General features: G+C 41.7%; 1 protein-coding gene across 4 annotated transcripts in view; it reads left to right on the forward strand.

Annotated features, from left to right (window-relative positions):
- Window positions 1-17,366, forward strand: part of LOC308099312 (uncharacterized protein) — a 127,740-nt gene that overhangs the window by 40,284 nt on the left and 70,090 nt on the right. For 3 of the 4 annotated variants that reach the window (XM_080448032.1, XM_080448034.1, XM_080448033.1), the window contains 4 exons: window positions 7,446-7,540; window positions 11,351-11,452; window positions 15,804-15,908; window positions 16,282-16,333. The exons of the other annotated variant lie outside the window; for it this stretch is intronic. In XM_080448032.1, coding sequence (XP_080304158.1) covers window positions 7,446-7,540; window positions 11,351-11,452; window positions 15,804-15,908; window positions 16,282-16,333 — 354 coding nt within the window. The remainder of the gene's footprint in view (window positions 1-7,445; window positions 7,541-11,350; window positions 11,453-15,803; window positions 15,909-16,281; window positions 16,334-17,366) is intronic. 4 annotated transcript variants of the gene reach the window in all.

Below are 17,366 nucleotides of genomic sequence, written 5' to 3' on the forward strand. Positions count from 1 at the left end.
AAAATCGCAACCCTATTCTGGTAAAGCCATCAATGATTGCTCAACTGATTCTGACACTTATGACAAGAGTAAATCTCCTATTTAAAAATATTTTCTATTGTTCCTAAAGATACATACAAGGCTTACTCATAACCTAATAAACCACAGGTCATTTTACGGGCGATAGACACACAGAGTTCGTCACGCGCCGATATCCCTGAACATCTGTACAAAATGATCAGGGTTTATAATCGGGCCCTGTGGAAATATTAAACCAACCGCAGTGGCATTCAAATCTATTTACAATTCATTAGGCCCCCAAAAACAAGTAAAAATATAGCTGCAAGCAGCGATAATACGGGGCCAGTGAATGAGAGAGAGAGAGAGAGAGAGACATGGAAACGGAATAGATTGAAGAGAGAGAGCAGAATGGATTGATTGGACGTCTCAACCTAGTGCCATTAACAGGAATCAAACCCTCAACCTTCGGATTGACAGGCTGCAACACTACCTATAGTGCTATAGCTTTGTCCAGGCTGAGGTTGTCTGTTGAAGATAAAAGTGAACCAGTGAAAGCAGCCGATCTACAAGCTCAGAAACACGTTGCTATCTGAAAAGTTTTGAGATTGTAGATCGGCTATTTTCAGAATGAAGTATGTCATACATTGCAAAAACATACCCTCTCAAATAAGCATTTCATGTTATCTTTACCCTTTGCACATGTATTCATTGATAATTCATGTTTTTTGCAATTCAACTTAAATGAGTCTGCATCAAGTGAGGCTTGAACCGGCAACCTTGCACTCATGAGGCACTCACTTTAGGGAGAAGCCATTGGACCAACAGACAAGACCTGTCAAAAAAGAGATAACACAGCAGCCGATCTACAAGCTCAGAAACACGTTGCTATCTGAAAAGTTGTGAGATTGTAGATCGGCTATTTTCACAATTTTGTCATATATTGCAAAAAATACTCTCTCCAAGAAGCATTTCATGTTACCTTTAACAGTTGCGCATGCATTAATTGATACAGTCATGTTTTGTGCGATACAATTGAAAAGTAGCCAGCAAGAGTTGAGGCTTGAACTGGCGACCTTGGATCCAGAGGCTGATGCTGAAGCGAGACGCCATTAGACCAACAGACCAGAACCAGTGAAAAAAGAATTCACACTAACACTAACACTAAGATCACTCGTTCACAAACCATTTACCAATAGAGAAATTGTATGTCTCCTCGAAACCGAAACCAGTGAAAGCAGCCGATCTACAAGCTCACAAAACGTTGCTATCTGACAAGTTGTGAGATTGTAGATCGGCTATTTTCACAATGAAGTACGTCATACATTGAACAAACATACTCTCAAATAAGCATTTCATGTTATCTTTACCGTTTGCACATGTATTCATTGATACAGTCATGTTTTTTGCAATTCAACTTAAATGAGTCTGCATCCAGTGAGGCTTGAACCGGCAACCTTGCGGTCGTGAGGCACTCGCTTAAGGGAGAAGCCATTGGACCAACAGACAGGAGCCTGTGAAAAAGGAGATCACACAGATGATAGTTTCACGCAAATAGCTGAAAAATCCTGGGTTTAAGTGTTTTTCAAACTGCTCAAAATTGCGGACAATCTAAGGGCGGAGCTTACTGGTCAACGTGATACATGTGTTCCTCATGAGTCAAGGCACATGTGTAAGCAGGTTTCATGGCTGTCGGCCAAACGAGGCATGACTTTTGCCTGTTTAAAGTTAGCTTTTCAAAAAAATCGCTATAGCGCCCCCCTTTGACCAATTGGAGTAAGATTGGTTTCAGTGATATTTGGAATGACCCTCAACATTACCGCAAAGTTTCAAAGAAATGTGAGTCTGCATGTATGTGTTAGGGGCAGATGAATAATTGTCATAACACTGCAATATTCATTGGCTCATTAAAGCTTCATTTTTTCACTTCTTTCACAAAATCTTTTGCTGCTTGTTTGTCGGCATAGGTCCAAAGTTCATGTGTAAAACGTTTCGTGCAGATTACTCAAAAATCCCAGGAGGTGGGAGATCTAAAGGTCAGAGGTCAAAAGTCAGAGTGTGAAAGTTGTTCATGAGTAGACGCATGTGTGTATTGAAGTTTCATGGCTGTAGGTCAAACAGGGCATGAGTTGTACCTGTTCAAAGTTGGCATTTTGCTATAGCGCCACCTTTTGACGAAAGATTGTGAGAATTATTTCTTGATAGTTTTTCATGACCATCTACCATATGGCCAAGTTTCGTAAAAAGCGTATGCACGGTTCAGCCAGAACTGCGAAAAGTGGCAGAAGAAAAAAGAGGGGAACATTAAGACAGGTCCAGAGCTGAGCTCTGGCCCCGTAAAAAGCCCTTTTTTGCTCCCAAACCCACTCGAATGTGAAATGTGAGGTTGCATTATTAATATGTAAGTTAACTTATTATCTCCAAAATCACACAAAATAGGCCCTTAAGCCCCAAAGTTATGTGATTGTGGTTGATGGAGGTGCATCGTTATTGTAAGATTACGTATTATCCCCACAACCAGTAAAATAGGCACGTTCAGCCCCAAAGTTACATGATTGTGGATAATGGAGTTGTAATATTATTGTAAATGTAACTATTAGTGTTGGTCCCAAAGCCAATTAGAAATAAGCTTTTCTTTGACCCAAGTCAAATGAGTGTGGAACCCGAAGGCTCACTACATTGTTTATAATAGGTACGATCAGAACATCATTAGCTCCAAGGCTTTTAACGGCTCTAGAAGCTATTTTGTGCCACAAAACACTCACCTTAACCCGGATTCCCCAAAACCCCCTCCCAGAAAACCAGCCAACCCTTCTACAACCAAAAAAACAACCAGGTCCTTTCCGCATATCCTCTCCTCCAAAAAGAAGGAAAAAATAGTAAAAACGACTGCCGTCAACGCCATCTGAAGTATATTTTCTGGTCCGAAAAGTGGCTAATCAGTCTCCTGGAAAAAGGCTTGAATGAGAGAAGATCCAGTCTTAAGGTTTCGAAGTCCAGCATAGTTTTATTTCCGCCCGACTGGCAAACTGCCAGGTGGGTCTGATTTAGCAGCGCCCAGTATTCACATTGAAACATAGTATTTATACACTGTCTACCTTCTGCAACCAGAGGAGGAGCTAGGTGGTTTAAGCCCAGCCCCCAATCCCTGTAGGCCTATCACACATCAAATACATGAATTCTGGGAAGTCGTGGCTCGAGTCCCCGCCCACAGCCTGGTATAACATTAACATGTTCTTACAATGTACCAACTTGTCTTATGTCAAATTATCAAACTTTACTATTACACAAAGGCTTGTTTAGTATTCCTTGTTCAACATCTCTTAAGCTTTAGAATAATTCCACACACTTTATACGTTTTGCAAACAGCAGTTAGAAACAATAAATCAATAAAAGCAGCAATTACTTCAGGACTGAATCTTTTCCTTATATAACATTTCTCTTTGTTAACAGCACCAGTCATAATTATCAAACTTTAATCATTTCAACTACTCACTTAAAAGACTCTTATTATTGTGTACAATGTACCTAGTCTTACTCAGCTTGACAGAGTTAAAGCCAAACTTATAGGTCCTCTCAGGGGTGAAAGTGGCTGAGAGTTCTTGCCGGAACTGGGAGGACGCGCGGCCGGGGGAGTGCGTTCGGCCGCGCGGCCGAATAATTTTTGGGGGGCCCAAAATGTTTTGGGGGGCCCAAAACTCGTAAAATGCATAGATTTTGCCACAGTTATACTTATAAGTTATAGGTATAACCATAGGCTTTTTTCCCCCAGCCTACATTATTTTGAAAACTTTAGTTACTTTGCAGATATACATTATTACATTATAAATCATACATTACTCCCTTTAGCCCTATTTTATACTTAGGCTATTTGAAAATAGCCGATCTACAAGCTCCACAAGCTTGTAGATTTGCTATTTTCAAACATTTTAGTAGTTTTACTTTTGGTACTTTAAGTACATTTTGATACCAATACTTTTGTACTTTCACTCAAGTAAATTTTCAATTCCAAACTTTTAACAGAGTGCTTTACATACATACATTGCAGTATTGATACTTTTACTTAAGTTATTGAGTACTTTTCCCACCACTGTACCTGGGCGTTATTGTTCTACAAACTTTGTTTTTAACCACATTGTCAGCTTCTTCAACTCTGTCTTCTTTTCTCTTAAACATCTCAGTTAGTTTTCGTTGCATTGTGCTTCATTTATTTTTAAAATTGCATTCTTCATCAAAACAGTGTTTATTTCCCCTCGCGTTTCTTTTCTTTTCTTTTTTTTCTCCAGTAAAGACGTGTTGAACCAATCAGAACTAACTATGCTAGTCTGTCAGCCAACCAGAAACATGTTTTGAACGTTGGTGGGATTTAATTCGTCGTAAAGCCCGCCTTCTTTATCCGGTAATTTGCACACACACACATAGGCACGGACAAAGGCGTTTCCGTATCCGTTTTATACCGGATCTCCAAGCTGCAAAGTGAATTGATTCCAGTCCCAGTTTCGTTTCGCTGGAGAAGAGGAGACGCTTCTCGGCTCCGTAAAATAAATAAACACCGTAAAAATAGCACGGATTAAGCTGACACAAACACACAGTGGAACAATTCAAAAGCACTTTATTAGAAAATTTAATAATTGTGTATGTTAATCTGACGTTTGTAGATTATGTTTTCTTCTTGAACATGGCCATGGGGCTGTGGCAGGTTATTTAATATGGGATTTTCACAACTACCTTCGAATATTTCTTAACGGTACGGCGTTCCGGCACCTAATCTTTTACCGGAACGCCGTTCCGGACCGTGCCGGCCCACTTTCACCACTGGGTCCTCTGTAGACATTCTATGCATTCACTGTCTGTGACCAGCGGACTCTCACAAGGGGAACAATGGTTATTATAATCTATTCAAATTAAGACAAAAGAATGGCTCTGTGGTTAAAGCCCAAGACGGGGTGTCATCACCTGGGTGCCTCTCTGAATCCAGGGGGCCGAGCTTCAAAGTCTGAATACAATATGACAAAGGCTTCTCTTCCAGATGTAAACGCGAGTTTCTTTTGTCAATCAATTTGAGGTGTTCTCTCTGTACCTACCCGAACCCCCACTGCTCCTAGCACAAAACTCAGAATCAAGACAGTACTGTGACACAGGATGAAATATGATTACTTATATGGAACTTATGTTTGAAACTATACTTCAAATTCTAACACAGGCCACTGTTGACAAAATGACAGCAGCGTCTCGTTTTACTGTTTCTTCAGGCAGTGAGATTGGTCAGGTAACGATATCTAAAGCAAGGTTGTTTTATGTGTAGTTGTGTAGTTGGAAAAAGAGTGAAATGACTTAGCAAAAAAGACCACAAAAGGAATTGCCTTTTTTACAGGCATTTTTGTCAACCATAACATTGTGGAAACATTGTTTCCACTTTGTCCTTTGGTTGCTCTCAATTAAGGCACAGCACAAGCCACATTGTGGGTAGCTGGGATCACAATTTTCAACACAATTATTTTTTACTAAACTATATTACATTTGAAAAGGGTAAGGTATCCATATTAACTGTTGGCTTGTGATTAGAAAAAGAAAAAAAACTGAATATACTGTACACCAATTTTAGACATACATAATCAAGCAGCAGCTAAATGGATGCCCAAGGTGTCCCTTTAATTGTTAATATTATAAAAAATATAACACCCGTTTTGTCAGAATAAGCTCCACTATGTTGATCTGTGAGAGGTAAGAACAAATCTGTCAAATTCTCACCACATATTTGAAATCTCACAATGTATCACTAAAATAGCCGTTTGAAGCAAACAGAATCAATGGTGAATATGAAAAGGTTTCTTGATGTTGCATACATGCATACATTACACACCAAAACATGCACTTCAGCCTAGCAGAGATCCAGTTTACCTCATTACTGATTTTCACATCTACTTGGTGAATGTGAGCATGTACTCATGCATACACTTGTTTCCTAGTGTGAGCATCAAATACCTACGAAAGGTATTAGGGACAAGCTGAAATTGCTTAAGCCCTGTCCCCTCTGTGTTCCTATTGGCTGGGCTTTAAACAGCCGTAACTCCGGTTCCCAGCATCGAATACTAACGCAATTTGACAGGTACACTTTGACGGCCAATAGGGATAGGCTGTAATCAACTTTTAAGCTGATTGCCATTCAGATTTGTATAGTGGACAGAACTTCGAGGGCCCGTTCATCGCTGCTTGCAGCTTTAATTATTATTATTATTAGGGCCCGAGCACTGCACAGTAGTGCGAGGCCCTATTGAAACTGCAATGATTATTATTAGGGCCCGAGCACTGCACAGTAGTGCGAAGCCCTATTGAAACTGCAATGATTATTATTAGGGCCCGAGCACTGCACAGTAGTGCGAAACCCTATTGAAACTGCAATGATTATTATTTTCCCGATAATGAATCGCGTTTTTGAGGGGCAATGCGTACTCCAAAAGTTACTCAACATTGCACACACATTACCAGTGGCGATAAATTACGTATTTAATTTGTCTCAAAAAGGGGCGTAGCCTAATGGCTCAATAGCGCCCCCTACAAAAGTTTTTGCTTCAAGCCCGACAATACGGTTTCACCTACATGTAGAACAATCGGTACACACCTGTATCATGTCACGACTTACGAAAAAGTCTCTTGGAGCCATGACCTAAACCAAACAGTAAGTCGGCCATTTTGAATTGATAGTGCCGTTTTTGTGTATTTCACGCCATTTTCACGGGTTGTACTTTAAAAAACTCCTCCAAGGCGGATTGTCGGATCCGCCTCAAATTCGCTCGCGAGTACACAAAAGACCTTAACGATGACAAGTTATCAAAAGCAAAAATGGCAAAGCGTCAAACTTCAACGCCAAACAGGAAGTGAAAATAGCCGATCTACAATTCCTATTGGCTGGGCTTTAAACAGCCTCAACTCCGGTTCCCAGGATCGAATGCCTACGAAATTTGCTAGGTACACTCAAATGGCCAATAGGCACAGGCTGAAATTGCTGAAGCCCCGCCCCCTCTGTGTTCCTATTGGCTGGGCTTTAAACAGTCATAACTCCGGTTCCCAGGATCGAATACCTACGAAATTTGCTAGGTACACTTACATGGCCAATAGGGACAGGCTGAAATTGTTTAAGCCCCGCCCCCTCTGTGTTCCTATTGGCTGGGCTTTAAACAGCCATAATTCCACTACCCAGCATCAAAAATCTATGAAACTTCCAAGGCACACTTAGACGGCCAACAGGGAGAGGCTGTAATTGCTTAAGCTTTGTAGCCTAACTTTCCAGCTGATTGCCATACAGACTTGTTTCGTGGACAGAGCTGCGAGGGCCCGTTCATCGCTGCTTGCAGCTTTAATTATTATTAATATTAATTGGTTAATACTTCCTGTATTGTTGGACCAGTGTTCAGTCTGACCTGTGATTGTCCGGTTCCTCCCTTTAGGGCGGGAGCTGTGTAAAGTTGCCTTTCCATACGAAGCACAGAACGAAGACGAGCTGTCAATCAAAGAGGGGGAGATTGTCACCATCGTCAGCAAGGTGATTTGTGTGTGTGTGTGTGTGTGTGTGTGTGTGTGTGTGTGTGTGTGTGTGTGTGTGTGTGTGTGTGTGTGTGTGTGTGTGTGTGTTTGTGTGTGTGTGTGTGTGTGTGTGTGTGTGTGTGTGTGTGTCTGTCAATTTATGGGTGTGTGTTTGTGTGTGTTTGGTTGCCTGTTATTCTCTCTCTATTCCTCTCTATTCTATTCTATTCTCCACTTTAGTGTAGCGCAGTTGTTCTCAAACCTTTCAATTTGAAGGACCTCCATAACTCTGAGAGTGTACAAATGGAACCAAATGGACCCTTATGGGTCCATTTGGTTCCATTTGTACATTCTCAGAGTTACACACTCGTAAGGGTGTCCATTTGGAACCCCCTCAAGGAACCATGGGGGTCCTTGGACCACACTTTGAGACCCACTGGTGTAGCAGAGTGTTTCCAGTGAGTCAACACCCTGACTCTGTTTGACCAGAATGGAACAGAGCCTTCATTAGTATCATTGTAACAACCAGATTGGAACAGAGCCTTCATTAGTATCATTGTAACAACCAGAATGGAACAGAGCCATTCTAACAACCAGAATGGAACAGAGCCTTCATTAGTGTCATTGTAACAACCAGAATGGAACAGAGCCTTCTTTAGTATCATTCTAACAACCAGAATGGAACAGAGCCTTCATTAGTATCATTGTAACAACCAGAATGGAACAGAGCCTTCATTAGTGTCATTCTAACAACCAGAATGGAACAGAGCCTTCATTAGTATCATTGTAACAACCAGAATGGAACAGAGCCTTCATTAGTATCACTGGTAAGGAAGTAAGGAAGAGGCCTACTTTCTTCACAATATGTCTGCTGTGCATAGAGCCTATTCACTGCAATGTCATTCAATTCAAAGGGCTTTTTATTGGCCGTGGGGAACTATGAAATGTGTCTGCTCCGTTTTGCACGTACAGTAGCCAGTGGTGTAAAGTACATTTACTCAAGTAGTGTACTTAAGCACAATTTTGAGGTATTTTTGGGCGGTGAAACCGCCCCTATAAGTGAGATTTGGAAAAATGTACATTTTCCTGCGCTGTGATCTGGGCCCAGGAAATTAGTAGAATTATCCTGCGCTGTGATTGGCCAATCACAGCCTATTCAGGACTGTGATTGGCCAGTGTCACATGACACATGTGCATAGCCCTATATAAGCAACCATAACTTGAAAAAAACCAAAATTTGGTTTTTTTCAAGTTATGGTTTTGTCCATCATAAAGAGTGTTTCAATAAATGTATTTATCCTTTGTACATGATTGATCGACTCCATTCAGTATTGTGATTAGCTAGCAAGACACCGCCCACTTCACACAGGGTGTGATTTTTTTACTTTATTGGAGTATTTTCAGTTTTAAGTACTTTAACTCCTACTCCACTACATCTTAGAGGCAAATATTGTACTTTTTACTCCACTACAATTATTTGAAAACTGTAGTTACAAGTTACTTTGCAGATATACATTATTATATTATTAAGAAAATACATTAACAACTTTAGCCCTGTATAAAACCTAGGCTATTTGAAAATAGCAGATCTACAAGCTCACATCGCGACGCGTTGTCAGCTTGTAGATGTGCTTTTTTCAACCATTTTCGTAGTTTTACTTTTGGTACTTTAAGTATATTGTGATGCCAATACTTTTTGTACTTTTACTCAAGTACATTTTGAACACTGGACATTTACTTGTAACTGAGTATTTTTACATGATGGTATTAATACTTTTACTTAAAGGGCAAAACCACTTTGGTAGAGGTTTGGGTTGTGTAGTTACCTTGCCATGATGTAACTCCAAAGGTGGACAATAAATCAAAAATAATTGCTCCATTGATTAGTTAATAAAACAAATATGCATGCTCCTCATTGACTTACATTGTACGGTAAAACAGCTCTCAAAGTCACTCTTTTAGCACGTAAACTAAAACAAACAAATCTGTTTCAGACAATATAGAACATCACCAAACCCAGTACTGTTTATTTTTTAATAAAAATGTCAAATTCCCGCTGATTTTACTATTTAAAGATCCGGATCCGCGGATCCAGTCCGGTTTCCTACTTAATAAATATCGCAAAATCAACAGGAAGTTAACATTTTTATAAAATAAAAAAAAACAGTACTGGGTTTGGTGATGTTCTATATTGTCTGAATCAGCTTTGTTTGTGTTAGTTTACGTGCTAAAAGAGTGATTTTTAGATCTGTTTTACCCTACAATGTAAGTCAATGAGGAGCATGTTTTGAATTATCAATTTCTAATCAATGGAGCAATTATTTTTGATTTCTTGTCTAGGCTACCTTTGGAGTTACATCATGGCAAGGTGACTACACAACCCAAACCTCTACCAAAGTGGTCTTGGCCTTTAAGTAAAAACATTTAGTACTTTTTCCACCACTGACAGTAGCTCTATGATCAACATGGTGCAGAGAGTGGCAGGAATACGAGTATGATTGACAGCTTCATGTCGGTTCCATTGGAGCTTCTCCTGTCGGCTCACACATCTTGATCACACATCTTTCTGCTGTGTTTTGCACATTGTTGTTGTACTTCCCCCAGCAGATATGGGAGTTATTTGTTTTTTTATGATTAGTCATCATGTCTGTTTATTAGTCATGTTTTGTTTTTAATCATAAGCCTTTATGCTTCTTCGCTCAACTGTGTCGCGCACCGAAAATAGCAGAACTACAAGCTCAATGTCTCTGTCTCTCTGTGTTTGTCTGTTTCTATGTCATCATGCACGCTTTTGTCTCTTCCCGTCTTGATTACTGCAACGGACTCTATACCACCCTGAGCCGTTCGTCAATATCCCAACTTCAACTAGTACAGAATACAGCGGCCAGAATTCTCACCAACAACAACTGTTGAATAGAATACATTTAAAAATACTTTTAACTACTTATAAAGAAAAAATCACACCCTGTGTGAAGTGGGCGGTGTCCTGCTAGCTAATCACAATACTGAATGGAGTCAACCAATCATGTACAAAAAATAAATACATTTATTGAAACACTCTTTATGATGGACGAAACCATAACTTAAAAAAAAACAATTTATGTTTTTTTTAAAGTTATGGTTTCTTATATAGGGCTATGCACATGTGTCATGTGACACTGGCCAATCACAGTCCTGAATAGACTGTGATTGGCCAATCACGGTGCAGGGTTAGGCGGGGTACTTTTTGGCCAATCACAGCGCAGGATAATTGTACAAATTTCCAAACCTCACTTATAAGGGGCGGTTTCACCGCCCAAAAAAGGGGGGGAAAAGCACTACATTGGCTGGCCCCACTTTATATTACTGACCTACTGCCACCTAAGGGCAATGTGAGATCCCTCAGGTCCTCTGACAAAGGCCTTCTGAAGATACCCGCGACGAAGCTCAAAACAAAGGCTGACGGGGCCTTTGCAGTGGTTGCTCCTACACTGTGGAACGCCCTATGACCTTTGGCCTTAAAACATGCTGAGTCAGTTGACGGTTTTAAGAGCATGCTAAAATCACATTTGTTTGGTAAGCATTTTGTGCCATGAAGTTTTTACCTGACTCACATAGGTCAATGCTTTGTTTTAATCCTTGTTGTATTGCATTATTACTCTATTATTATAGATTTGGTTTGTAACATTGTTTCGAAAGGTGCTTTATAAATACAATTTACTTCTGTCTGTCTGTCTGTCTGTCTGTCTGTCTGTCTGTCTGTCTGTCTGTCTGTCTGTCTGTCTGTCTGTCTGTCTGTCTGTCTGTCTGTCTGTCTGTCTGTCTGTCTGTCTGTCTGTCTGTCTCCCAGGACTGTGCAGATCCAGGGTGGTGGATGGGTGAGATCGGGGGAAGACAGGGTGTTTTCCCTGTTAACTTTGTCAAGATGTTAGTTCCTGATGTGGAGAAAGAGGTACACACACATACATGCACACGCACGCACGCACGCACACACGCGCACACACACACACACACACACACACACACACACACACACACACACACACACACACACACACACACACACACACACACACACACACACACACACACACACTTACTTGCTTGTGGCAGTCCATCGTTGTCGATGATGACTTCATATCTCCCGGGGTAAAAGGGGGTTTTCAGCGCTTGGTGCGCTCGTGCCACCTCATGTGGCTGTGAAGACCAATTGCTGATCCACACACTTTTCCACACGTGGGGCAGGTGTGTGTTGAACCTGGTTGGACAGTCATTGCAGCGCGCTCATGCCGCTGTCTGCGCTTCTCTGCACGTCTCAGGGATGTCTTCTCCTCCAGGTGGGAGACACCTGAGAGGCAGGAGGAATGCCAGGTGTCTCTATCGGCTGCTATTCTTTCCAGGTTCGAGGGTGGTATGTTACAGTTTTTTAGTAGCACCTTCATGTGGTCCTTGTAGCACTTTTGTTGCCCTCCTGCAGATCTCTGGCCGGTTTGGAGTTGGCTGTAGAGGACCTGTCGAGGTAGACGAGCTGTAGGCATGCGAATCACATGGCCTAGCCAGCGGAGCTGTCTGCATGCAAGAAACACGTCTATGCTGGATGAGTTGGTACGATCATAGATCTCTTCATAGGTCATGTGGTGCTCCCATGTGATGCCCAGAATCCTTCTCAGGCAGCGGATGTGAAAAGCCTCCAAAGATCTAATGTGCCGTCTGTATGGTTTCCAAGCTTCAGAGCCATACAGTAGTGTGGACACACATACTGCCTGGTACACTGCTGCCTTGGTTGATGCCTTCAGGTTCTTGTTGGTGAAGACCCGTGACCTTAGGCGACCAAATGTGGCGGAGGCAAGGTTGATGCGGGATTGAATGTCTGCGTCAACGTTGCAGCTGTCTGAGAGGATGCTGCCGAGGTATTTGAAATGTGGGACCGTTTCCAGAGGGGTGTTGTCAATGTGAAAGACCGGTGTGGGAATTTGGGTAGAGCTAGATTGGTGGACTATTTGTGTCTTTTTGATGTTAACCTGAAGACCGACAGCTCTGTAAGTGGCAGCTACCACATTGAGGGCATGCTGAAGGGACTCGGGGGAGTGCGCAATCAGCGTGCAGTCATCAGCGTACTGGAGTTCGCAGATTTGGAGGGCAGTAGTCTTGGTGGATGCCTGGAGGCGGCGGATGTTGAATAGGTTACCATCCAGGCGGAAACTAATGCTGACTTCATCTGTGTTCCTCAGACGTTTATGGGTGATGAGTGTGACTGCAGTGAGAAATATGTGAGCAGGCCTGGTGTTTCGGGCATCAACTCGCGAGATGAGAAACGGTAGAAACTAAGCAAAATAACTTTTTTTTTTTTTTGGCTGATTTTCGTTTTTTTCCATATTAACACAGTTCGAATGTCGAGCAAGCTTTCAATCCCAACAGATATCCGTTTTAACGTCATTAAATGGTTAAATTTGTATAGTAAAGTAGGCTCCTATTCTGCTAGTCTGTGTGCCTGTTTGTGAGTCCTGTGGGCGGAGAGTTTGGTAGAGAGTTGCTAACCCGAGAGGTTTCGATTGGTCATAGCTAGGCATTGTACTCCGGTTACAAGCCTAATCCCCGCCCATCAGTTTCGCTCCTCTCTGTGGTGGTGTAAAGTTACTAAGTACATTTACTCAAGTACTGTACTTGAGTACAATTTTGAGGTATTTTACTTTACTGGAGTAATATCCACTGGGTGAATATTCAACCTGAGGCTGAAACTAACTTCACCACGGTGGACCCTGGTCCAGAGCGTTAGTGAGTTCCCTCTAACGCCCTGGAAGACTCAAGAGTAGTGAAAATAAACAAAACCATTTCGCTACTCACTGAAACAAAGGCTGTTTTGTGTTGTTGAAAGTCTATTCTCAGAGGTGGGAAGCCTCTCAGCACCCCAGCTACTCTGTAAAATACACTTTTTGGGCAGAAAATGTCCGCAAGACGGAAATTATTTTTATTTACTCCACAGTGCCCTCTACATATTTGGTTAATGGTAAATTCAAATTGTCCAGATCTGTAGAGGGCGCAGTGGAGTAAATAAAAATAATCTCACTAACGCTCTGGACCAGGGCTAGGAAGCGGCCAGTATTGCGTTAGTCTTTTTCGGGACAGAATCTAGTTGTATAAACAATATAAGATTGTAGCGAACACAGCAGCTAGGTGAGGTCAGCCCCAGCTAAACAACAGGCCGCTCGACGTTCGTATGGAAGTATTTCACTGAAGATGTGGCCAAAACAACAGTGGAGTAACGAGGCTAGGAGCTTTAGCATTGTTAGCTCGTCGCCAAGCGTCATGGCAGAACGTACACCTGGTGTTTGCATTTCTCCATTTACAACTCGTACATCTACATAAACGTTCAGATTTCAAATATAAAGTTCTTATCTCATGACCACGGGTGTTATAATTATGTACGGGCCCTCATAAGTACCCGTATCTTCCGTATTGTTAAATAAAAAGCATTTTGATCCGATTGATGGCCATCTCCGTTTTTTTTTTCAACTACGCGGCCGTATCGGTTGGGGGGGGGTATTGCACTCCTGATACGTTATAACTCTATGAGAAAATGGCCGCCGATCGGATTAAAATGCTGTTTATTGAACAATATGGAAGATACGGGTACTTAGACCCACCCGAAGTGAATGGTAACATCCGTTGTCATGAGGTAAGGACTTTATATTTGAAATCTGAACGTTTCTGTAGATGTACGGGTTGTAAATGGAGAGTGCAAACACCAGGTTGGAGTTAATCCAGGACCTAGCTTGTGCGTGTCTTTATCATTAGTAGGTAAACCTCGACTATAGTCGACTACCAGTGGGTCAAATTTAGTGGTGGAAGAAGCACTTGGTGGTAGCAACACCACAATATAGAAAGTAAAAGGCCTGTGCTCAAAATGTTACGTTCAAGCAAAGTAAAACTTAAAGTACAAAAGTATTGGCATCAAAATATACTTAAAGTACCTAAAGTAAAAGTACTCAAATGTTTGAAAATAGCTGATCTACAAGCTCACAACACGTTGCAATGCGCATTGTGAGCTTGTAGAGCGGCTATTTTCAAATAGCCTATGTATAAAATACCTAAAAAAATGTACTTAAAGGGGAAATCCACCCATTTTCAATATTTAACTATGTCATTAATATAGCATAAAGGAGTTGTGTGGAAATAAGAAAAAATTAAAAAAAAAAATAACATTGCAAAAAAATTTAACATTGCAAAAAAATTAACATTGCAAATTACACTGTGATGACTCATCATGGTGTAATTTGCAATGTTATTTTTTTTGCAATGTTAATTTTTTTTGCAATGTTATTTTTTTATTTTATTTTTTCTTATTTCCACACAACTCCTTTATGCTATATTAATGACATAGTTAAATATTGAAAATGGGTGGATTTCCCCTTTAAGTACAGTACTTGAGTAAATGTACTTAGTTGCTTTCCACAGTAAAAATCCGAAAATGGGGGAGTGGTTAGAGGAGTGGCTAGGTTGAATAAATTACCCATTGTTCACGCCCATTACCTGGAGCTGAGAGGTGCTAGAAAGTTGAAATTCTTTACAAGGGATTATCTCAGTTTAGACTATTAAAGATGACAAGATTCAAATGATCACATCTTCTTCAAATGTGTTCCAATTTCAATGAATGATACATCATATGAAAGCTTATATTCTGTACTTCAACAATCTGTAATAAAATGAAAAATGAAAAATGCCCCCTTGCTGCCTAAAGCACTGTACCCGCTCACATATATTGAAGATAACCGGGGCTAGGACACATCCTTTTAATACATTTAAAAATACTTTTAACTACTTATAAAGAAAAAAAAGGGGGGAAAAGCACTACATTGGCTGGCCCCACTTTATATTACTGACCTACTGCCACCTAAGGGCAATGTGAGATCCCTCAGGTCCTCTGACAAAGGCCTTCTGAAGATACCCGCGACAAAGCTCAAAACAAAGGCTGACGGGGCCTTTGCAGTGGAACGCCCTATGACCTTTGGCCTTAAAACATGCTGAGTCAGTTGACGGTTTTAAGAGCATGCTAAAATCACATTTGTTTGGTAAGCATTTTGTGCCATGAAGTTTTTACCTGACTCACATAGGTCAATGCTTTGTTTTAATCCTTTTTGTATTGCATTATTACTCTATTATTATAGATTTGGTTTGTAACATTGTTTCGAAAGGTGCTTTATAAATACAATTTACTCACGTCTGTCTGTCTGTCTGTCTGTCTGTCTGTCTGTCTGTCTGTCTGTCTGTCTGTCTGTCTGTCTGTCTGTCTGTCTGTCTCCCAGGACTGTGCAGCAGATCCAGGGTGGTGGAAGGGTGAGATCGGGGGAAGACAGGGTGTTTTCCCTGTTAACTTTGTCAAGATGTTAGTTCCTGATGTGGAGATAGAGGTACACACACACACATGCACACGCACGCACACACACACACACACACACACACACATACACACGCGCACACACACACACGCACACACACACACACACACACACACACACGCACACACACACACACACACACACACACACACACACACACACACACACACACACACACACACACACACACACACACACACACGCCCTTCCTGTGACTCTATAGTTGACCTTTGAAGAATGAACACATGCTTACTGTGTGTGTGTGTGTGTGTGTGTGTGTGTGTGTGTGTGTGTGTGTGTGTGTGTGTGTGTGTGTGTGTGTGTGTGTGTGTGTGTGTGTGTGTGTGTGTGTGTGTGTGTGTGTGTGTGTGTGTGTGTGTTTCAGACACCAAAGAAGCCACCTCTTCCCACTGGCCCTTCAGCAAAACTCACCACAGGTAACCTCTTCTCGGGTTCTAGTTATTCTTATTAGGGCCCGAGCACTGCACAGTAGTGCGAAGCCCTTTTGAAACTGCAATTATTTTTAGGGCCCGAGTACTGCACAGTAGTGCGAAGCCTTATTGTCTCCGCCAGGCCGAAAGGCATGGCGAGAGAGAATGTTTTACCCTCCGTCCGTCCGTCCGTCCGTGTGTCCGTGTGTGTGTCCGTCCTTGTCTGCGACCAGCTAATCTCCGCCACCGTTGGCCCGGTCGCTGTGAAACTGCACACATACACTCCCTGGATGTCCCAGCAGAACCTCTGCCCCATTTTTCAGATCAGGCTGTCATAGCGCCACCATGAGGCCGACTTTTGTAAAACACATTTTTGGATATGACTCCTACAGATTTTCTCCAAAAAACATGCAAATCAGTACACAGTATCTCTATAGTCATGTGATCATCACGGATCTGTCCGATTTACCAGATTCCATCCTGATTGGCTAAGATTGGCTCCCAAAGTTTGCAGGATTGGATCATTTTGAACACAATGCCTCAAATCATGAACGAAGCATGCGATTTCCGTGGCATTTTCCACGTAGATTCCCACTTGGCCCAGGAAGAAATGCCACTTGAAAACTTTCCTAACAGCCTCATGGTGGCGCTATAATAGGCCGATTCACGTTTTTCCCTATAACTGCACTGATCTGCGTGAAACTTTGCACGCACACTCCCCAGAGGCCAAGGAAAAACATCTGCCCTGCATTTTTCACATCTGCTTTTTATAGCGCCACCATGAGGCCGACTTTTGCAAAACACATTATTGGATATTACTCCTACAGATTTTCTCCAAAAAACACGCAAATCAGTACACAGTATCTCTATAGTCATGTGATCAACACGGATCTGTCTGATTTAGCAGATTCCATCCTGATTGGCTAAGATTGGCTCCCAAAATGTGCAGGATTGCTTCATTTTTAACACAATGCCTCAAATCATGAACGAAGCATGCGATTTCCGTGAAATTTTCCACGTAGATTCCCACTTGCCCCAG

This window comes from Gymnoscopelus braueri (genome assembly GCF_963280865.1).
Source record: "Gymnoscopelus braueri genome assembly, chromosome: 13".
NCBI lineage: Eukaryota > Metazoa > Chordata > Actinopteri > Myctophiformes > Myctophidae > Gymnoscopelus > Gymnoscopelus braueri.